At 50.9% G+C, this 22,725-nt stretch overlaps 2 protein-coding genes across 7 annotated transcripts in view; one reads left to right on the top strand and one right to left on the bottom strand.

Annotated features, from left to right (window-relative positions):
* Positions 1-5,644: 5,644 nt before the first annotated feature.
* Positions 5,645-12,079, top strand: beta4GalT7 (beta-1,4-galactosyltransferase 7). Of its 6 annotated transcripts, none has more exons than XM_037212374.1 (6): positions 5,645-5,716; positions 6,709-6,822; positions 7,424-7,674; positions 7,953-8,176; positions 8,666-8,812; positions 9,427-12,079. In XM_037212374.1, exons 2-6 carry the CDS (start codon positions 6,723-6,725, stop codon positions 9,764-9,766), a joined length of 1,062 nt encoding a protein of 353 aa, XP_037068269.1. In that variant the 5' UTR covers positions 5,645-5,716; positions 6,709-6,722; the 3' UTR covers positions 9,767-12,079. The 6 variants fall into 6 exon arrangements, with proteins under 6 accessions (XP_037068269.1, XP_037068268.1, XP_037068267.1 ...); XM_037212373.1 differs by lacking the exon at positions 5,645-5,716 and adding an exon at positions 5,847-5,997; XM_037212372.1 differs by lacking the exon at positions 5,645-5,716 and adding an exon at positions 6,037-6,126.
* An 8,129-nt stretch (positions 12,080-20,208) lies between these two features.
* Positions 20,209-22,725, bottom strand: part of pasha (microprocessor complex subunit partner of drosha) — a 25,665-nt gene continuing 23,148 nt past the window's right edge. The window contains exon 15 of the mRNA XM_037211948.1: positions 20,209-21,275. Coding sequence (XP_037067843.1) covers positions 21,183-21,275 — 93 coding nt within the window. The 3' untranslated portion in view covers positions 20,209-21,182. The remainder of the gene's footprint in view (positions 21,276-22,725) is intronic.

Raw genomic sequence — 22,725 nt, 5'->3', positions numbered from 1 at the left:
CCGGTCCTCGCAGTTCCACACATCCTGCCGGTCCTCGCAGTTCCACACGTCCTGCCGGTCCTCGCAGTTCCACACGTCCTGCCGGTCCTCGCGTCACTTGCACCTGTCCCTACGTTAAAATCCCATCCTCGTCGCCAAGTTGTTGTGTCTCCAATCTGTTTATTGACGTCAACGTGAGTTCAGTTTACAAAGTAGGGACAATCAACCCCGTGGCACGGCGGCTCCAGGCCGACTGACCCGCAACGCCCGACAGTAGCGCCACTCGCGGTGCGCCCATGAACTACGACTACGATGCGACACGAAGCTACGATGCAACAGCATCACTAATCGATTCTTACTGAATGGTGAACATGCTCAGACAAACATGGCTTGGCCATGTTAATACGCATTGTTGACCACTCGATCTGCAATCAAATTTTCATTTTCAAATTTGAGTCAAACATACCGGTTTACAATCTACCTTCGCGATGTCCTCAATGTCTGTAGAACCCACTTATAAATTTTTGACAGGGCTTCTTCTAACGGTTTAGAAGGAGTCAACTACACATCGTAAATTAAGAGCGCCCGTGATTTCTTCTATGCAGTCGTTCAACACCTGATTTATGCAACTTATTGGCCTCAAAATACAGGGTTGAGATCACGGTACCTCCCGGTTTCTGTTCTGGTTACAAGGTAACAATCACAATAAAATGAAGAAAACCGTGTCATTTGTTAACAAGTAAGCTATATCCGGGGATTTTGGGGCGGGACGACCATAAGATGGGCTTTTGTCAACCACGTATTCCCCCTTGGCAAGGCTCTGGCTACGCTCCTGCCTATACACAAAAGCAGATCAAGTCGCATACGTTGTATGAGGGGCAATGAAGTGTCCGTTGGGCAATTTCAAGCCTAAGGCAGACAGCCTCCTGGAGACCATTTTGCTGCGATGGTGTGGTGTAAGGGAAGATAATTCTGAAAAAGATGCTGTTGCAGGTGTCCAACACATTTTTCACACACCATGTAATGCCGGCACCGCACGGCCTGGAGACTGCAACGCAGGGCTTCGAGGCTGTTGCTATGATTTGCGAGCGCGCGTGTTCAAGACCATATTACGTAGTTATCCATCAGCAACCAGTTCTGACCGGATCTTAAGCATTTTAAGGCGATCATGGGTAGCGATGCTAATACGAATTAGGAACCCCATTTCATCCACGATCTAAGGTCAGGGAGAACTCAATATCTCTGAAGAACACAGAAAAATATGAAACATAATTATATGTAACAATTATTGGACTCCTGCGGTGATCAAGGATGTTGTTGCGTCAATGAGGATTCCTGTACTGATCCGGTGCTAACTGCGCGGATCAGAAGGCCTCCCGTATCAGGGATGGGAACAATGTGATATGATATATCCTTCTAATGGTCTCTGGATCGACTGGGAAATCCCGCCTTGTGCCACCAGAATGATAGCCAGAAGGCGCTTCGTGATAGGACGGAATGGCCCTTCAGCCCTTGACCGGAAACGGTACGTACCCCTGGTGTTCTACTTAGGAGGCCCCTTGCTCGGAAGGAAAAAAGTGGTATCATTATTGTTGAGTAAATGGGAGTCTCATTGTTGTTGAATAAGGTGTGTCGAAATGAGATTAAGAAAATGAGTGAGGCCATGGCATGTTCGACTGAGAACGTTCATTTTTTCAGAATGTATTGTTGAAGCAAATTACATCAAAAGTCTTGAACAAGCCCGCCCGCAACCTCGAGAGCAAAAACAAGGATGATCTGGGTTGCGACTTCCGTAAAACCGAAAAGTTTCGGTCACTGAAAGTGCCACCAGACAGCGGGTGCCGTGTTAATCTGTCTCCTGGATATACAAATAGCTGCAAAAATGTGAAAAATAGAGATTCTACCTTTACTCTTCCAGCTTAATCGACAGATTTCAGTCCCACTTCGCGGTGTCTAAGGGCTAATCCGTTCTTTTCATTTGTCTAAAAACTGCACACTTTAAGCCTTCAGGCTGCCTTCTAAATGTAAGGTCTGATGTCATGAGGCGTTCAAGCATACGCTTTCAGAAGCGTTGTCATTTTCGTCCACCAGTTGACCACAACTTAGTATTAGCTGCTAGGCCGACGCTGAGCGGCCTACGGAGACTGCAACGTCTGGGGTCGAGGGTTGTGTTTATAAGATTTTCTAAAGCGCATGCTCAAAATTGCGCCACAGAACTTGTATTATTCGTCGACTTAAGTGTTTAAAGGCAACAATTTCAGAAGCGTGATCATTTCCGTCCTCCGGTGGGCCGCCACTAAGAGCAACTGGGCTAACGCTCGGCGGACGACGGAGACTGCAACGCCAAGTGTCGAGGTTTTTGTTGCTAAGATTTGTGAGCGAGCATGCTAAAAAAACGCGTTACATAAATTGCATCACTGATCGATTCTGACTGAATGGTGAACATTTGTAGTCAAACATGGCGTAGCCATGTTAGTACGCATTGTTGACCACTCGATCTGCAATAAAATTTTCATCTTCAAGTTTGGATCAAACATATCGATTTACAATCTGCCTTCGCGATGTCCTCAATGTCAGGAGAACTGAGATAACAAATTCGGACAAAGCTTCTGAATTCCACCCGTTTAGACGGAGTCGATTAACTATTGTAAATTAAGTGCACCGGAGCTTCCCGGAGGCTATTTTTCTGCGATGGTGTGGTGTAAGGGAAGATAATTCGGAAAAAGGCACTATTGCAGCTGTCCAACACATGTTTTATATACCATACAGAAGTAACGCTGATCCAGAAGTATGCAACAAGGCAGCCATACTATCAGTTCGTAATCAGTCATGCGGGAGACATCCGGGCCAGGGCGTGGCCACCAATGGCGGACAGGAGCAGGGCCCAGATAGGAACATGTGACAGATGGGCCCTATTACGTGGCTTGGTTCTTTTTATGACTCATGAAAATCAAAAGTTTTACGATTTTTGTCACGTTGCTTCCGGCAGTTTCAAGCTCCAGATTTTGTTCCGCCTAAAAGCTGCGACAAGCCGTATCTCTTGAAAAGCAGTCACCGAAATGAAGGCTCATGAAAAATCTGTCGCACTGTAAACCATCGATCTCCTTTCAAAATTATTACCAGCCTATATCCAGGCCGTCTTTTGGCATCGGCGCTGTGGAGACAAATGTTTCCTCAATGACCCGAAATGCTTACCCGCTCGTGGAATTTCGCCTCCCCGTGAAAGACAATGTCAAAATTGACGAATAATCTTGGGAAGCTTGATAGCCTTATTTGCCAAATGAAAGATGAGGCGAATAAGCAAGACTGTGCACCAGTGAGAAGCAGCTCTAGATGCAAATCTAGCATAGCGGTCATGACATTTGAATAAAGAGCGATAACAACCTTCATTCCTCCCCCCCCCCCCCACAGTCATATGACTCGCTTTCCAGAAAAAAGTTCCTGAAGTACACCGCCAGCTTTCCGCTCTCCAGTTTTTAAAATGCTCCTACGCCTATGATCCTGGCAAAATAAAATACAACACTCCACTTCTCTGTCATAAAAAACAAACGTTTCGCTTAACTAGCCTCATAGTTTGACGTCGTTATTGTGACCGCAGGAAGACATAACTTAAGTCGGCTTTCATGCAAGTGCTCCATGTAAGTGGCCCCACCTTAAGGTTTCTCGTACAAGTACTCCGAGAGAGTGCATGTGTTGTGCATTTCTGCACTGCTATTCGACATAGCTGCACTCATTATTATCAAGCTTTGTAAACGACCTTCTTCTGTCCTTTCAGTGCCAAAAACTTGTACATGAATAATCATCCACACTCAGAACGTGGGGCAGTGGTGTGAGGTAGTGAATATCGCCATTTTCAGGGGCCATCCTGTGCAACACACCGCGCTATGTTGCCTCTCGCGACAAAACGGAATAGGTACCAGGAAAATTGTTTCAGCGGGAGAGACTGCAACGACGGCAGGAAAAACTGCGCTGACAACGGCAGCAACGCGCAGCGTCCGTTGAATGTGATTATGAACAGTGGTTATCGCATAGGGCATGGTAACGGAAAAGTGTATGTTTTGTGCAATGGTGCTCTTGCCAGGGCAATCTTAGTTAAATACATGGTGAACAAACCCTGACCTGGCTTATTTTTTGACGACATGAAAGCAGTCTTCCTGGAATTACAGTGGTCCATCAGTCAGATGGAATTTGAAAGGGCAGACCTGTGAAGCCCAACTAGAGTCTATCTGAAGTGGTTAAAAAGGTCCCACCTGAGCTTGTCATATGGGTCGCATCTGGGCTGGTTACCTGGGTCCCAGCTGGACATACCCATGTGGGCCCCGGCTGAATATGCCCACGTAGGTCCCAAATGGGTAACCCAGGTGGGCCCCAGGTGGGCTGCCCATGTGGGAACCAGTTGGCCATGCTTTCGCGGGTCCCAACTGGGCAGCCTAGGTGGGTCCCATGTGGGCTCCAGTTTGGCTCCATTTGGGTGCTAGGTGGGCTGGCCATGTGGGATCCAGTTGGTTGTCCATGACATGCCCACATGGGGCCGAAGTGGGCAGCCCTGATGGGCCCTATATGACTGCCCATCTCGGACTCTTATGGGTTCCAGTTGGACATGCTGGCTGCGGAGAAGGTATTCTGACCGCAGAGGATACGGGTCATATCGGGGGTCCTTTTGCTTTTGGGGTCCTTTTACTATCAGGGGGCCCTTTGTCAACTTTGTCCCCCCTTACCATGGCTCTGGCTATGCCCCTGGCTATATGTAAGGTGTCAGAGAACACCTATGTGCTAGCCAGTGAATGTTTGCGTGGTTTGGCGAGCGTCGCTTAGAGGCGCTCGCGTTCCCCTCCTCCCGCCCCAGGCGTCCCGTGCGAGGGACGCGGCCGCGGGGCCAGGAGAGGAGGCGGTAACAAGGGGAAGATCCTGAGAGCCGCCGGAGTGAGGAAGGGCGCGCCAGCGGAACGAACTGTAGGGAGTGCCTGTGACGAGTGCCAAATACAGAAGTGACTTTGGACGTACCGTGTGTACCAGTGAGCAATAGGTGAGACACCGGAACAGCAGAACTTACAGATACACAGAGTGCAGGAAGCATGTCCCAAAGAAGAATTCTGAGGCCATTGATTTGCCACAGCAGGAGACTGACCAAACCGGTCGGTTTCGACCCGACTCAGTTTGATTCGGCGAACTTCTGAACGGCTTGGAGGCAGCAGACAACAAAAGACTGCTAAGGAGGCATGTATATAATGACGACAAAACGGTATTCTCACACCACACACATTGATGAGCTACTCACCACCACGTGTTCCATGGTCACGGTTCTGTTAAGCGCAGCGACACAGGCACACCTTAGCGCGTGATTTCAGTACGCCTGAATAAGCCGAACGTTTTCTTGGGAATAAACAGAAGCGAAGGGGACGATTGCGAATGGCACCACATTTGCAGCTGCAAGAAAGTATCAGGGTAAAGTAAATGCCGTGCTAGATGGTAATGTTTTGCAGCTATCGGTGTGATAGATTTTGACCCGTGAGTTGTCTACAAGCAATAATTTTGGCATTTATGAAGTTTGACGACCTTTGACCTGACCTAGGGTCACCACTTTTTTTTACTGTGAAAGGGGATCAGGTACGGTGCATTCAATGGTGATGGTTTGGCAACGTTCAGTTCGGCGGGTTCTGTGCTACGAGTTGTCTGCAAGCAGGGATTTTGGTATTTGTGAAATTTGACGACTTTTGACTTGACCTTGAATCACCAAGTAGGTAATATCAAGAAGGAATTAGGCGTCGCGCATCCAATGAGGAAGGTTTCACAGCGATCGGTGAGGTAGGCTCTGAGATTTGAGCTGTCTGCATTCGCATGTAATATTTTCGCGTTCCGTTCACGAAGTGTCTGACCTCAGGGCAGGTCTCAAAAATTGCGTCCTCTAGGAATTACCTCATTGCACAGAATTGACTTGTAAAGTTTTCAAGGCGATCAAACGAGCCGTTTTGGAGAACGTGCGTGTCTGCTTCAAATACTAGTTTTTTAGACCCTAAGGTCTGTACGCCCTAATCCTCAACGCGGCACCCTCCACGACAGCTTATGCGGCCTTCGTAGGCCTTGAGCAGAAGCTGTGTTGTGTATCGCCGTGGAGTGCCAGGCAGCAGGCTATTAAGGGACCTTTATGTAATGAAGGCAGGACGTTGTGAAACACTTGTGTGCTTTTGACCGTTTGATCTCATGTAGTTAGAACTGTAATGAGCCCGTGTCACTATCGGTGCGATCCAGGCTGCAAAATAGCATGTTGCGCGAGGCATGCCTGGCGTGGCAGCATAGCAGCTGTAAAAGTTTATGCGGACGTCCGTCGTAAATCTGGGTGCCTAGGGCTGTGAGCAATGTCAAGGGTGTGTACCAAAAATTGTGGAAACAGTTTTTGATTCATCGCCATTTTCAATACATGAAGAGGGTGTTGGCTTCACACCAATTTCGGCGCATAGAATGCCAATGTTTCAGCGAATTATGATGCTGGAAAGGTTATGTGGAATCACTTTGAAAAAGTACCATCCCAAACTTGATTGGGACCAGTGCAAGTTGACCTGACCGGAGTGGTGCACACAAGCTCAAGTTTCAGCACTCCAAAGTTGAGGTTCAGAGCATGGAAGCTGCGCAGGCATCTGACACAGCTAATGTATTTTTCAGTCAGTGATGCAATAGCAAATGCAAATGTTTTATTCATTATATGATAATGCACATTTTATATTTTCACAGGACACTGCAGAATAATGAGAATAACAACAGTATTATCCTCAAGACTCTTTCTGCTGGTTGTTATTGGTGTGCTCTTGATGTGCATTGGGCTACTATGGCCAGGAATCCATGAAGGTAAAATGTTTAATATTGCAAATAAATATAAATATTGTGTTGTCAATGATTATTGCCAAGAGCCATGTGGAACAATTTTTTAGGGCTGGATAATAAAAATGTTGTAACTTAATGCAGCTATATTGCAATGAATTGGTTAGAGGGGGATGAGTTAGTATTAATTGGTTTAAATATGTCTCTTTTGAATGAATGGGATTGCATTAAATGTAATGCTTAGCATTTCAGAAGAATCAGTTGTGTTGCTAGGAGCATTGGTAGAACTATCAGTCATGATATTGATGTGGATGGCTAGAAGCACCCCTGACATCAAGGTTTGCATCCATCTATTCATATAAAGTGAAATCAGTTGACTCATTATTTAGCTGCAGTGAAATATTACTGATGGACAAGACTGGGATTTGATGTAAGACTGATTGAAGCAAGATACTCATATCACAGATGAAGTAATTTCCCATTTTCTCAGCTGGTGTAAAAGTGTGTATATTAGCACCCTAGACATGGACAATAGTCTAGGCAATGGTTCCATCCCTGAGTTATGTGCTCTTTCTAAACACCTCTGCATTCTCTTCATGTTTACATTAATGAGCATGTTCTCTTGCAGCAGTGCCATGCACAGCACCAGAGGTGGAGTCTGATTTGATGGCCAAGCGACTGGTGGCACCACCACCCGCCCCCTGCTCTGGAACAGTGACAGTACAGCCTGAGCCGGACACCACCAACTGGGGCAACCACACGCTTGGTGTAGTGGTACCCTTTCGTGACCGTTTTGAGGAGATGCTCATCTTTGTGCCTTACATGCACCGCTTCTTGAACCACCAGAAGGTCAAGCATCGCATCTACATTGTCAACCAGGTGATGTATTACAAGCTAGTGATTTACTGACTGCTTTCAGCTGTTCATTTGTACTGATAGACTGTTGATGTTGATTATTTGTTGGCCTGCCAATAACCTGCCTGGTCACTGAGATCTGCCCTGTTGACTCTGTCAGCAGCCCCGATCACTCACTTACATATAAGGCCTGCACTGTCGACTTGGTCGGCGGCCCGGACCACCCGCTCGCGTGTGAGGCCTGTCCTGTCGACTCCTTCGGCGGCCCTGCACACATACTAACATTACCACCACACCGCCAGATCGATGCGTACCGTTTCAACCGCGCCTCCCTGATCAACGTGGGCTACCTGCGTGCGCGCGAGCAGTGCGACTACTTCGCCATGCATGATGTGGACCTTCTTCCGCTGAACCGCAACCTGTCGTATGGTTTCCCGGGCCAGAAGCTATTCCACGTGTCTTCGCCCGAGTACCACCCTCGTTACCACTACCCGAAGTTCATCGGTGGTATTCTCATCATCACGATGTGAGTGGCCCGACGCCGTGTCCAGGTAGTCATTGAGATGTTTGAGAGGCTCGGGAGGTGGGGCGATGGGTGGCACGACTTGTATTCAGCTTTGGAAATGGGCTGATGTCTTAGTATTTGGAGTTAGACTGTCTCATAAGGGACAACATTTTACTGTAAGTGTTCATAGCTAGGGGCCTGCTCGTTGGGCTTTGTAAATGTATCTGGATGACATGCCATGGTGTACCGAATTCAATTTTAGCGTGATTGAAGAGGGAAGGTGGGTCATAGAGGGAGGGATAGCTTTAGAATCCAAGGCTTCCTGGCTTTTTAGTGACTAATAATGTTTTGGAAGACCCCTGCCATTGTGAGCATTGTAATATTTGAATCCGCACCGAAAATGCTTATACGCGCAGAAAGCCTGGTGTAGTAAGTTACGTGAGATCGAAAAAATCGTACTTAATATCATTTTGCTTACATGTACTGCATCCTGTCTTTTTTCTCTGGCAGGGAGCACTTCGCCAAGGTGAATGGCATGAGCAACAACTACTGGGGCTGGGGCCTGGAGGATGATGAGTTCTACACGCGGGTCCGCGCCGCTGGTCTGGAGATCGCCCGGCCCACCAACCTCACTACCACTGTCAAAGACACGTTCAGGTCTGTCCAGAAGGGGGCGCAAATAGAAGCCTCCAGGGCACGTCCCCCTCCCGCACGAAATTAATGCTATGCACTGATGTACGCCCGACGACATGCAAAGAGAGGTTTTTAGTGGAACATGTCTGCAGATGCCCCGCCTCCACTCATTGTGATACCCTGCTTACGACTCCGGGTCTGTCGACCCTGGCGTCGGAAGTCCCGCTCGGTTGTTCGGAACCTGCTCACTGCTCTCAAAAGTGCCACGAACCGGGCCCAAGGTACCAGGCCGTGGACGAATCTTGTTCGTGCTATGTGATCACCTGTCACGGCCATCCCGTAGCGCATCGGCCCCATGGCCATTTTCCAGCAGACCCTTTTGCATTGGTCAGGCCATGCAATGCTCATGCCATGCGACCCATGCCGAGTGGCGCTGGAGCACGGGTCCGGCATCTTTCCTGGGTGAAGGAGGCCGCAAAGTGTCATCCGTGACGTTCTCAATGAAGATTTCACAGCTGGTTACTTTGAGCTTCTCGACACCAGGTAGTCCCCTATCTCTTGATGCATTGCTTGACACGTGAACGGTGTGTCTGGCAATGTGCAGTTTGTCTCTTTTTGAGTGTACCCGCTCCTCCCAGGCACATTCACGACCGACGGGTGCGCAAGCGAGACATGGAGAAGTGCTTCAACCAGGCGGCCGTCACCCACAAACGGGACCGGATCACGGGAGCCGACAGCGTCGACTACAAAATACTCAAGGCTAACCAGCTGACAATAGACGGGGCGGACGTCGAGGTGCTGAACGTGCGCCTTCAGTGTGACCACACGCGGACGCCGTGGTGCGACTGCTCGGGCCAGGCGAGCGACCAGGCCTCCGCCAAGGCGACCGCGGCGGCCTCCAAAGCCGGCCACGCCAAGACGTCGGCCGGCCGTGCGGCGGCGGACGCCAAAGCCGGGGAGTCGCCGGCGGCGGCGTGAGCTCTTCTGTTCTGGCGGTTACGGTGAAATTATAGGAAATGGTCGGTATGCTCAGTAGTTGAGTTGTGAGACAGATTCAGGGATGCCGGATCTTCCAGTCATCGATTTGAGATTGAACTGTGTCACGACTCCGTACTGCTGGACGAAGACGCGATTAACGTGTTCCAGTAGCAGCACAGGTGTTTGCGATTATTTTAATGAAGCTTTCCGATTACCACGTTATTGCAGGATATTGTACTTGCGAGAAGATAGGTGACCTTTAAGCCCTAACAAGCTGACACTGACACGGACAGATCAGAAGTCTGGTTGGGGACACGGTTTCTTGGCGTTGGCCGGTCCATCGTGGGCCGGCGCTGGACTGGAGCCCATCGCTAGCAGTGGTCGGCATAGGGCGGCGAGTCGCCTCCTCTTGCCTCGTCCTGTCTTCCCTATACCCATGTAATGATTGCAAACGCTGAAAACCCGTGCCCCGAACTAGACTTCTGATTGTCACTTATCCACCAGCCTACAAGTTTTCGGCAGCAAACAGGCAAAACATGGCTTAAAAGGTCATCTACTCACGTGGTTTTAATGCCACTGATGCGAGAAACTGCTGTTCTGGGCGGACCGCGCATGTGCAAGTGTGCCCGTGCCGGCGTATGGTGTAATGGACGGACGGTCAAGTAACTTCTACTTCTACAGCTCCTAAGAACGTATTTCAGAGGTCTGCTGTCTGCTTTGAAATCGCGTAATTTGGCTGTGAATCGATGGATGTAAAGAGCGGATGAGATCACATGAGTTGACGGGATGAAATCGGGCCATTTAGTCGTGTGCGTGATCGGACTCGGCCTCGTGGCAGTGCGCCATGACAACCGGTTCGTCCGTGCCAGTCGTCCGCCCATCCACCATCCAGCTGGCCAGTAGTCTGCACATGCTCAACCTGATGTAGCTGTCCGTGACGGACACTGACAGTGGTCGCATGTACTTTGAACGTGGACGAATTAGTCGTGTGTTTCCGGTGGTGGCATCCTGACTTAATATCTCGTTCGGTGCTTGATTTCTTTCTGGTTACTGCCGCGAGTTGCTGCAATTTTTACTTGCTTTGACATATGTACTCCGTCAATTTGTATTATTGGTGGTGTCGTCTTTTGGCACAATGACCTTTTTGTTCAGGACATTGTGATGTTAAAGACTTGTGCGGGTTTTGTAAACTTTTCTGTTCATATTGCAGTTTCATCAAATGGAGTGTCATATTCACGCTCGCAAAAGCAAATGTGATTGAAGCGCCCTAAAGCCACGGACCCACGCTGTTCCAAATTGCGCGCAAAAGACATCGAAAACCGACATACATACATATATATATATATATATATATATATATATATATATATATATATATGTATATGCATGTATGTGTGTGTGTGTGTGTGTCGGTCTCTCCTCGTCTCTATGACTGCCTGTCCGTCTTTGTCCGTCCATCTTCTGTTGCTGTCTCTGTTACTATACTCGCCTCAATCTCTGTTGTCGAAAGCCGACCCATTCCCGGTGTGTGCGTGGATGAGCCTGCTTAGTCCGTGGTTTCACAGTTTTTTGCTCTTAAAACGTGGCTTAGGTTCATGCATTGGCATTGTGGAGAACTCTGGAGCACTGTTCTTCCCTGAGAGAGAATGGGCAATGAGGAGATTTCGCGCTCGTCCTAACAATCGACGAGTTTGTTTTGTAATATTTTTCCCAACGCTTTATCAATGTGTTACATCCACTTGCCGTATTGTTTAAAGCATTATATGCTCCCTTGCTGAATGCAATAACGGTGGATTTCATGGATGCATAGGTCAGTAGGATAGGTTGTTATCAACTGCGTTGTACTCTATGGTTCATGACTGCATTAGGTGGTGGGTTTTCATGCTGTAGCAGGGTATGAGACGTTATTACGTAATTTGTTCAAATGTGTGGTGGTAGCCAATGATCACTCCCTCTTTTGTGATAAGCGTGTGGTTTTCTGGCCTGTACTCGCGGTCATATTTTCGATACAGTTCTCAGATCACGACCGCCATTTTGTTTGCGCCTTTCCGTGAATGCGTACAGCGCGGTGCTGGCTCGCCAGGCCCGATGTACCGGTGCGCCGCTCATGCCTGAACGACGGATATAGTGGTGTCTCGTCGCATGTTCCTGTGGCGTTGGGTGGCGGCCGACCTGGTCCTGCACCGCTCGGCCGTCTGTCAGGTTAGGCGCGGGTGGCGTCGGCTCCGTCCGACGCGCCGGGCTGCCATCGGCAGCCCTGCCAGGCGCTGCTTCCAATGGCAAACCTTGCCCAAATACATAGTGAAAACTTGCTGGACTGATGTTTTAAGATGTTGCTGGAGGATGTGATCGGACCAAGATGGTTGACAGAAAATCAAGTACCGTCGACCACTTACTTTCGGGAACTTTAATATGCGCCACGCGTCCATTTGATTGACTGTTGCATCCGCAAGCCACCGGCCGCCAGGTCGCCACGGCAGAATATCGGCGATGCTGCATGTATCTAGAGAACTAGGCCCACTCGGAACTGGGAAGGGCGTTTAAAATGTGGTCCATAGTTGGCTGCGTACACTGTAAATGCTGGTTGAAGTTCGAAACCTTAATAACTGATAAGCTGGAAACTGTCTGCCATAATTGTTTGCTAGCGCGAATTGATCAAACTGTGTGGAATCGTATTCAGAAGCCATCTAAACCGATTGGTGTTGGTTTTACATGCGTGCAAGGCTGAGTTTGTTGTGGTCACGTGACGGCACTTCTAGCATAAATTGCTGAATGCATTGAGTTGTAGGTTTTTCATCCATTCTTGGATAATAAATATAAAAAGACTTGAATATGAAGGCATGCTTAAGTTCACCGGGGCGTACTTCATTGATTTCCTACATTGAATGTAACCTAAATAGTCTATTAAGACACATTAGTGCATGACGTTTGCACCCTTGCGTAGCACTGGAAATGAAAAAAAGGGAATGTTTCTCATTCGAAGATATTTAAATAAACATCAGGCACGATGAAACAAGCTCATAACTATTGGTGTACTTTGAAGTATAAAAAAATTATTTAGACCCCACAATTTCTGTTTCGTAAATATACTCCCCGATGGGTCAGTGTTTGATTAGGCCATTGCATCCTGCACAGGATCGATTAAGAATCAATTGACTCCTGTTATAACTGGAACAGCTGGATCTGGCATTGAATGTTATAACTGGAATCGTTCTCATGAACGCCAGATATCAACGACTCGATCATTATCTTTTTCTCGCCCTTGATCGCCGCATGGCTTATTAAATAACGGTTTGAATGACTTGATTATTACGTCATGAATACTGAGGTGACCTTGGAATGATTTCCCGAAACATGCGTCCTATTTTCCCGGGCGCGTAGCTCCGAAACTAGAGGTGTTTAGGTCTTAAAAGGGGGCAGCGTTGTGAATTGCACCGAAAGGTCTTTAAGATGGCTGTTTCAGTTCAAAACCCCGTACATATGTGGAACATTCTCTTCAACCGATTAGTTGTCCATTTAGTCTTTTCAGTCACTGGAGGTGCGAAGTGCTGGCTCTGGCAGTAAGTCGTTTTCAGCCGCTCGGTCCGTACAAAGGAGCGTCCCTGTGGAAGGGGTGGAACTTCTTCCATCCCGCCTGTGAGTTCAACATGTATTTTGTTTACATGTGTGTGTGTGTGCGTTATGCTTCATCATGTGTCATGTCATGTTTATGTCCAGCTTTATCGCATAGAGAGCTAAAACTTGATATGCGTCATGACACAAATATCGCAAGACCGTAGATATTCAGCTTTTGTTACGTGCCCCAGTATTTCTAGTTCTAATTAGCCAGTTATACATGCATCAAGCACGTTCACCGTAAAATGAGTACCAAAAAAGCGTTCTTGCAGGAACAAGTGCTGTCCACTGAGTAGTGACATCACTTACCTGCTTGTTTTAGAGTATTTGCCAGTGTACGGACACCGGAACGATGCGGGCTGGTAAACACATACCTCTCGGCATGCGATGCCGCCTGGTCCAAGATTTATTTGTGGGGTGCAAGATTTGTAAGTGAATGACATTTTGCGGACATGCTCTGCGGCATGCGCGAAAGCAGCTTTAAGCGGCGTCTGAGTCAAATCGCATCTGTAGATAAAAACCACGTGGAGAAAGGTTGTACATAATCGCGTGTGAAACAGTTTAAGTCTCAGAAAAAGGATTATCACAGATAGTTCGGCGGCTATTTGGCTTTGGTGACGCCCCTTCCCCCCCCCCCCCCCCCGCCATTCTGTTGTTACAGAGATCAGCAACGACTGTGGCAGATAACGCCATGAAATTACTACGTAAAGACCCTTATTGTTTTTGCGAGAACGCTTCTACCAATCATCCTTCCAAATGGTACACATTAAAGACAGCGTTGTTGATGCCGAATGTGTCTGGATGGCACGTCAATACGACAAATTAAGACTATACCATAAATTAAAAGAAAGTATTCGTTTAACGGTGGCGATCGACGATAAACATTTTCATTTTTCACGTGGCGATCATTTTTCAACCTGATGGTTTCGGCAGTGTTTGTAGAGGAGCCTTGCTTTGCTACATGCGAATATGAAAGCAGCTTTATGTGACGTCTGAGTTAAATCGCATCTGTAGATAAAAGCCACATTAACAAGGTTGTACATCATCACATATGAAACAGCACAGGTCTCAGAAAAAGGATTATCACCTTGTTCGGCGGCGATTCGGCCGTGGTGGCGCCCCCTCCCCCATCCTGCCGTTACATAGATGAACAACCACTGTGTCAGATAATGTAAGCATACATTTTCTTGCTTTCCACTTTGCGCGCCAGCCGTCCAGGATCGGTGAGGCTTCCCCAGCAGAGTGTGGGACGGCGAGCAAGTCGGCCATGGCCAGGAATTACCCCCCCCCCCCCCCGTCGCTCTCCGCCAAACCGAACACGGCCATTAGGCCGAGCGGGGCCTGAGAGCTGAACGAGACCCGCCCGACGCTCCGGCCGATCGGCCAGCATTGTTGACCGGGTCTGCGAGCAAAACAGTGTGTGTCGCCTAACCAGGTAGGGTAACCCGTCGCTCCCCCTCCCCTCCCCCCTCCCCCGGAACGGCCAAGGCGGTAGCCTCCCCTATCGAAATGGGACATGACGCCAAAAGGGAGAGCCTACCCTCCGCCGGCCGATGAAGATTAATGAACGCGAAAAAGCCAGATCACTGACGAAACATCATGCGCGCAGACGCGTCTGTCTGACATGAAGACATGTGCCGCTCCGCACCGAGAGCCCCGCCGCGTCGGCGCCGCTGTCACCAGCTGGCATCGGAAGCGTCACGCCACGTGGGAACTGGGCTGGAGAGGGACGCGCACGGCCCGCGCGAGGCGGCAGCGGGCGGGAATTGCACCGTCGCCGGCGACGCCACGCCCGAGATCTGGCCCAGGGGCAGGTTGCAGCAGCGCAGCACAGCAGCCCGGGAAGCAGCGCTGGCCGGCCCGGCATCACATTGGACGGAGGGGGCTTTGCGGCAAAACTATTGGTCCGTGCACGAAGGGGAGGGCGGGCCGACCTATTTGAAACAATCGCGGAAAAAAATACTGATGGTGCAAGAGGCCTACCAACGGAGTCTTTCAGGGGGAGTCGAGGAGAGTCCGGGGGAGGGGGTCCGGTGGAGGTCCGGGAGGCGCTGGAGGAGGAGGCGATGGAGAGTGAGGAGCTCGGTGACAACCTGGCGGTGACATCTGGCCCCACGGACAACGGAGCGCCGACGGCAACGCACACGGTGTAATTTCACAGGTTGTTGTTCCCATCCTTCCGGCCCACGGACGTCTGGCGCCCCCGTGTCCGTTCACTCCTCCCCAACGGACGGGCGCGGGCCACGGCCACCTGCGCCCTCCCGTGCAGTTAGGGAAGGGGGGGGGGGAGGGGCACTGGCCATGCGACCCTCCCGGTCGCGCAATGTGTCTCAGGCTCACTCCCATAGTTAACGGGGGGGGGGGGGGGGGCGGCGTGACGTGCCATGTGTTTCGTCCATGTCTTAGGATATTTTTGTAAATATAGGTGGCAGTCTGCGCTCCGAATGGTTTACCGTGGAAGCGAGGCTGGAAGTGATTCCGCCAGGCGGTGACAGGGCACTCGCGCCCGGCGGGGGTGGGCATGTTGTCCGCAGCCCATGACGCGCGCTTCGGCGTGACCGCCCGTTCGTTGGCCCGCACGGAAGCTACCTTGATTTTGCCGTCGGATTTTGCGGATTTTCACGCTACCCCTCAACCAATGATCTGCACAACAGCAGGACTGCAATCGTCGGACTACTCATGACCCGTGACCACAGCCAAGCCATATTGCTTGGGCGTGTCGTGCGCCGATGCTCATCAAAGAAGTCTGCCACGCTGGTGAAAGTTGATCCTGCCGGTTCTGAAGCAATTACAGCGCGTAATTACCCATTCTGCTAGCCATTCGCACCTTCGGCCGCGGGTCATGCTACGAGTATGTCGTAACGTGAGGGCGTTGAGGTTCAAGAACAATGCGAATTACGACAAGAATATGTCGATATTCGGCTGTTTCCATTACCGTCCTTAGAAATCGCCCGGCCCTTCCATAGCCTGCGATCATGGATCACCTCACTGCGAACAATTTCGATTCACCGTGGTTCCATGGAGTCTTCACCTCTAAACAATTAAATCGCAGCCCATTATCTGTTTTTGCAAGGTCATAAACAAGATCACATTCAATCCAGAAACTTAACTATTCGTCCTCCGTTGTCACAGCCCACTCTCCGTATTTATGCGTTCATTTACACATAGCCCAGGTACTTAAGGGGATCTTCCGCATTTGTGTGGGGGCTTTGAACTGAAATCGCGATCTTGAAGACCGTTCGGTGCAGTTCACAGCCCTGGCCTTCTTAAGACCCATAGCCTTCTTCTTTCCGAGCTACGCGGCCGCGAAAAAGTGCAAACTATTTCGGGGAGACTATGTCAAGGCCACCCAGACAGTCATGGCGCCAAAGTTTCATTCAAATGCTGACATTCCATTGGCCATGTGACGACCTAGGCCATGCAAATATAAGTGTCAAGTCGTTCATGTCTGTCGTTTGCGGGCACGATTTCCAAATATAACGGCCGTCAATTGGATCTCAATCAAAACTGTGCTAGGTGCGATGACGTAATCAAACAATGACGTATTGGGGAGCAAATATACTCTACAGAGAAATTGTATTGTCCAAAGCGGTCCAGAGCAGTCGAAAGCAGCAGCAGAGTCTTTTTCACTTAAAAGTATACTAATAGCTCTAAGTGAACCTAATTCATAGTATCTGTTGCTTGCATCAACATCTTTTGATGTGGAACATTCCCTTTAAATGGGTGTTCCCTATTCTGAGGGACGAAAAAACATTCTGAGGCTTCAGAGGGACGCGCCGAGGGAGGTGGCTTGCAAAGCTCACTCTAACAGGCCGGAGGCGAGGGCACTGAGGAGCCGGAGGTATCGTCTCCATATTAGACGGAGTGCCGCCGAAGGCATGTGCACAGCAGCGGGATTCTGCGAGCGGTGGGCGTGGCCGAAGGAGTGGTGGCCCGCCCCATCGCGGACGACGCGCGAGGGAGCGCCGTGCAAATAGGTGGTCGTCACCCGGGAGGTCAAGCGATGGTACGCATCGTCCAGCTTTGGTGCACCGGAGGCCACCCCAGTGGCCACCTTCCCGCCAGGCTGATAGCAAATTGACCTGATGCGCTTTGAATAAGGCTCAAACGGGGCTTTAATGGATGATTGAAGTCGATAGAATGGGATTTAATTCAATTCAGCCAAAGCTCGCGCAGCCGTGCCGATCATGATGTTGAGGCGTTGAGAGGGGAAGGGGAGGCAAGCGGGTGGGGGTGGGGTGGGGGTGAGAGCGGGTAGGTTTTACCCGTGTGCGAACCAGGAGTGAATGGGGTGATGTGGGCGCCAGCGAATGTGTGTGCTTGGAGTGAATGTGGTGGGGCACCGAAAGCGTGCAGTCTGTGTGGACGAGAGGTCTCCCAGGGTTGATATCCTGCGGGCTCCTTTGCAATGTAACTGGTCGCGTAGGGTTCCTGAAATTTGGGTGCACGTGCCATGGGATTCAGGATAGCTAAGTTTGCTCAATGCATTCGGTCCGTTCTTGCCTCGTTTCAATATCACCATCGGCTAAACAGTGGAGGTGGGGCGCCGTGATGAAATTGTATTTTCTAGACTATTTTTTAAAATTTCAAAGCAAACCGGTATCGTTACAAGGGAGCTTATTCCATCATATCTGACACTTGCTTCAATCTCTTCAAACACGGAACGTTCCCATTAACCCGTCTCTTTCGAATCTTTGGTCTTCCGACTTCTCCGATGGTTTCTTTAGCCCTATCGACTTTTATCCCTTTTGATTTTTGTCCATAGACATTTACGATTCGACTCTTCTTCATTCGGTTTTTTTCTCTTCTTTTGTTCGGGATCCTCCGCTGCAGCCGCTGCGCCGTCGGGCTCATCCGTGGGCTGCGGTCGCACGTCACGGAACATCGCACGGCCTCCGTACTTGATGCAACCTCAGAGACAAACCACGGTTTCGGGTTGTGGTATTCGTGTCAGTGTACTCCAATTCTCCATTCGTGGCACAAACCAAGGCCGCACCCATAAGCGGAAATAGAGCGGAAGAATTCACATGGAAATACACGAATTAATACGCCAATTAAATTCCAATAAGCGCATGCACTGCTGCTGTGAATCAGTCTCGGATGTCTTGCGAGCGGAGCACGACCGTTATTGAGTGAGTATATGAGAGAGCATATGAGTGTATTCATATCAGCGTGCTCCAATCCTCCACTTGTGGCACAAACCAAGGTCGTACCCATAAGCGGATAAACAGTCTCGGATGCCTTGCGAACGGAACAGGATCGTTTGTAGGAACCGTAAATCGCAAAGCACAAAGCACAGCATCCGTGGGCAAGCTTCAAGAACTTGGCTTTAACGTCAAGCCATTCTCAATAAGGGTCTGCCACAGAGCGATCACCGCCAGCCGAACTCTGACCGACAATAAGGCCTGTCACCGAGCGATCACCGCCAGCCAAACTCTGACCGGCAATAAGAGCCTGCCACCACCGCCAGCCCATCTCTGACCAGCAATAAGGCCTGTCACCGAGCGATCACCGCCAGCCAAACTCTGACCGGCAATAAGGGCCTATCACCGAGCGATCACCGCCAGCCAAACTCTGACCGGCAATAAGGCCTGTCACCGAGCGATCGCCGCCAGCCCACCTCTGACCGGCAATAAGGGCCTGTCACTGAGCGATCACCGGCAGCCAAACTCTGACCGCCAATAAGGGCCTGTCACCGAGCGATCACCGCCAGCCAAACTCTGACCGGCAATAAGGGCCTGTCACCGAGCGATCACCGCCAGCCAAACTCTGACCGGCAATAAGGGCCTGTCACCGAGCGATCACCGCCAGCCAAACTCTGACCGGCAATAAGGCCTGTCACCAAGCGATCACCGCCAGCCAAACTCTGACCAGCAATAAGAGCCTGCCACCACCGCCAGCCCATCTCTGACCAGCAATAAGGGCCTGTCACCGAGCGATCACCGTCAGCCCACCTCTGACCGGCAATAAGGGCCTGTCACCGAGCGATCACCGGCAGCCAAACTCTGACCGGCAATAAGGCCTGTCACCGAGCGATCACCGCCAGCCCACCTCTGACCGGCAATAAGGGCCTGTCACCGAGCGATCACCGTCAGCCCACCTCTGACCGGCAATAAAGGCCTGTCACCGAGCGATCACCGGCAGCCCACCTCTGACCGGCAATAAAGGCCTGTCACCGAGCGACCACCGCCAAACAAACTCTGACCGGCAATAAGGGCCTGCCACCACCGCCAGCCCACCTCTGACCGGCAATAAAGGCCTGTCACCGAGCGATCACCGGCAGCCCACCTCTGACCCGCAATAAAGGCCTGTCACCCAGCGATCACCGCCAGCCAAACTCTGACCAGCAATAAAGGCCTGTCACCGAGCGATCACCGTCAGCCAAACTCTGACTGACAATAAGGCCTGTCACCGAGCGATCACCGCCAGCGCAACTGGGATCGGCCATACATTTAAAAGGTCTGGCCAGCCCAAATAGGGTACATCTCATGAGCGTAAATATTTGATGCTCAATGCGTGCGATTTTCATGTCAATGGTCGGTTCTCTCGGCGCAGCCATGGCGCGTGAGAAATGGCGTCGGTTAACAGTAACTGTCGGCGCATTCACTGTGCATTCACAACAGCCAAATAATTGCGAACGCCTGCTGTCAGAGAGCAGCCACTACCACTGACAGGCTATTTGGCCGCGGGTTCGCACAATAACACACGTCGACACATTCCTTGAAAAATAGCAATGCCCGAAAAAAGACATTAACGTGTTTTGAAGGGTTCTGCGGGGCATTCATGATTCAACTGTCATACAACGATCTATGGTGACGCAGGTGTATTTTTGCATCTATAGGAAGTAGTGTGCAGGAAAGAAAACACGTAGCGATCAGAATACCTTGCCAAGCTTAGAGCATTTAAGACACATCATTATAAAAAGCATGAAAACCTCAACACTCCACACCGACAGCGTACGACAGAAAACTATTTACTCTCCAATTTTGAAAGGAGGCAGAAACGCGCGGTAGTTAGCCTAGAAACAATTCACAAAAAGCAAGCTCGACGCCCAATGGATTGCAAACTCGGTGTAAGTGCAATATAAGCGTACGGTAGGTTACAACTGTTTCCACGACCGTCATGGCCACACTGCTCCAGACCAAATCACTGGCCACGCACTGCTTAGGGCTAAGGCTCTTACCATCTGGCGTACCGAAGATAGTAAAACGCGCACACGCCTGCCTAGAATTCGGTTGCGTTCGGCAGAATAACCGGGTCTGCGAGATGACTGCAGAGCACCAACAGCTCAACACGGCCCGCTGGAAACACGGCGGGGGCGGCCGTCAGACAGCCACGGCCAGCGGCGCGCTCACAACGCCTAGCACTGCCGTGCTTTGTGCAAGCCTCTCAGCGGGCCAGCATGAGAAGAGGATTGAGAAGTCGACACGACAGCGCACTGGTCCGGGCGCCGCCGCGCCAGCGCCGCAGAGCGTACACGGCTGTCCCCGACCGGCCATCCGTGACACGCAGCGATGACTCCCTGACGCGCCCCGGGCTGGCCGGCACAGCGGCACAGCTGCGGACGGCTCGGCGCGTCGGCCCCGAGACACCCAGCACGGGCCTGCGCAGCGTCGGTAGCCCTGAGCTCCATCAATGTCTCGCCGCCTTACCACGGAGTGAGAATACCAGCCAGCCGGCCTCTGACTTGACAGCACAGGCCAGTCTCATCGTCTCCTAGCACACGCCGACACAGACTAGTCTCGCTGGCCTCTGACTCGGTGACGTCACAGGTCCGTGCGGCGACACTGACAGCGAGCCGTCACAGGTCGACCACGTCCAGCGTAACGCCCGACTCGGACGGGCCCGCCGGCGTCTCCGCCAGCTGCAGGATGCCTATCGGCTTGATCTGCTTCTGTAGACAGCAAGGAAGCCGTTATCAAGGACAGTGTCAATGTGCATCCTGGCTGTGTGGGTAAGGGTGCAGACGAATTACTCGAGCCACCGAACATCACTGTTCGGCGAACACGCGTGATCCCTTATCTTAGTACAGAAGCCGTCTCAGTGATCCGATCCCCGTCAGCTACTCCTCCTTTGATGACAAGCCCACGTCCCATTTTTGGAGAGCTTTTCCGCTATTTAGTGAGCTGCTAGGTTACCATTCCCCAAGCATTAGCGTGCCACAGAGACGTCTCCTGTGCGCTCATCCTCCACTCCAGTGAGAGAGGGATGGACAACCAGAAGACGCCTATCCCCCTACTCCCATGAGAGAGGGGTGGACACACAGGAGACGCCCATTTTCCACTCTAATGAGAGAGGGATGGACACACAGGAGACGCCCATTTTCCACTCTAATGAGAGAGGGATGGACACACAGGAGACGCCCATTTTCCACTCTAATGAGAGAGGGATGGACACACAGGAGACGCCCATTCTCCACTCTAATGAGAGAGGGATGGACACACAGGAGACGCCCATTTTCCACTCTAATGAGAGAGGGATGGACACACAGGAGACGCCCATTCTCCACTCTAATGAGAGAGGGATGGACACACAGGAGACGCCCATTTTCCACTCTAATGAGAGAGGGATGGACACACAGGAGACGCCCATTTTCCACTCTAATGAGAGAGGGATGGACACACAGGAGACGCCCATTTTCCACTCTAATGAGAGAGGGATGGACACACAGGAGACGCCCATTTTCCACTCTAATGAGAGAGGGATGGACACACAGGAGACGCTCATTTTCCACTCTAATGAGAGAGGGATGGACACACAGGAGACGCCCATTCTCCACTCTAATGACAGAGGGATGGACACACAGGAGACGCCCATTTTCCACTCTAATGAGAGAGGGATGGACACACAGGAGACGCCCATTCTCCACTCTAATGAGAGAGGGATGGACACACAGGAGACGCCCATTTTCCACTCTAATGAGAGAGGGATGGACACACAGGAGACGCCCATTTTCCACTCTAATGAGAGAGGGATGGGAGCCCGCGCCCGGAGACATCCATCTCCTGCTCCAACGAGAGAGGAATGGGCGCCCATGAGACGCCCATTTTCCACTCTAATGAGAGAGGGATGGGTGCCCGCGCCCGGAGACATCCATCTCCTGCTCCAACGAGAGAGGAATGGGCGCCCATGAGACGCCCATTTTCCACTCTAATGAGAGAGGGATGGGTGCCCGCGCCCGGAGACATCCATCTCCTGCTCCAACGAGAGAGGAATGGGCGCCCATGAGACGCCCATTTTCCACTCTAATGAGAGAGGGATGGGTGCCCACGCCCGGAGACATCCATCTCCTGCTCCAACGAGAGAGGAATGGGCGCCCATGAGACGCCCCTTTGGCGCCTTCA

The sequence above is a fragment of the Pollicipes pollicipes genome, unplaced genomic scaffold, assembly GCF_011947565.3.
Source record: "Pollicipes pollicipes isolate AB1234 unplaced genomic scaffold, Ppol_2.1 Scaffold_3087;HRSCAF=3621_pilon_pilon_pilon, whole genome shotgun sequence".
NCBI lineage: Eukaryota > Metazoa > Arthropoda > Thecostraca > Pollicipedomorpha > Pollicipedidae > Pollicipes > Pollicipes pollicipes.
Note: the sequence above shows the minus strand (reverse complement) of the source record. Positions and strands in the feature narration are given on the sequence as shown.

Coding starts and splice junctions, on each gene's coding strand:
- beta4GalT7 (XM_037212374.1), top strand. CDS start 6,723: ATGAGAATAACAACAGTATTATCCTCAAGACTCTTTCTGCTGGTTGTT. Junction 7,675..7,952: donor GCATCTACATTGTCAACCAG/GTGATGTATTAC, acceptor CCACACCGCCAG/ATCGATGCGTACCGTTTCAA. Junction 8,813..9,426: donor ACTGTCAAAGACACGTTCAG/GTCTGTCCAGAA, acceptor CGCTCCTCCCAG/GCACATTCACGACCGACGGG.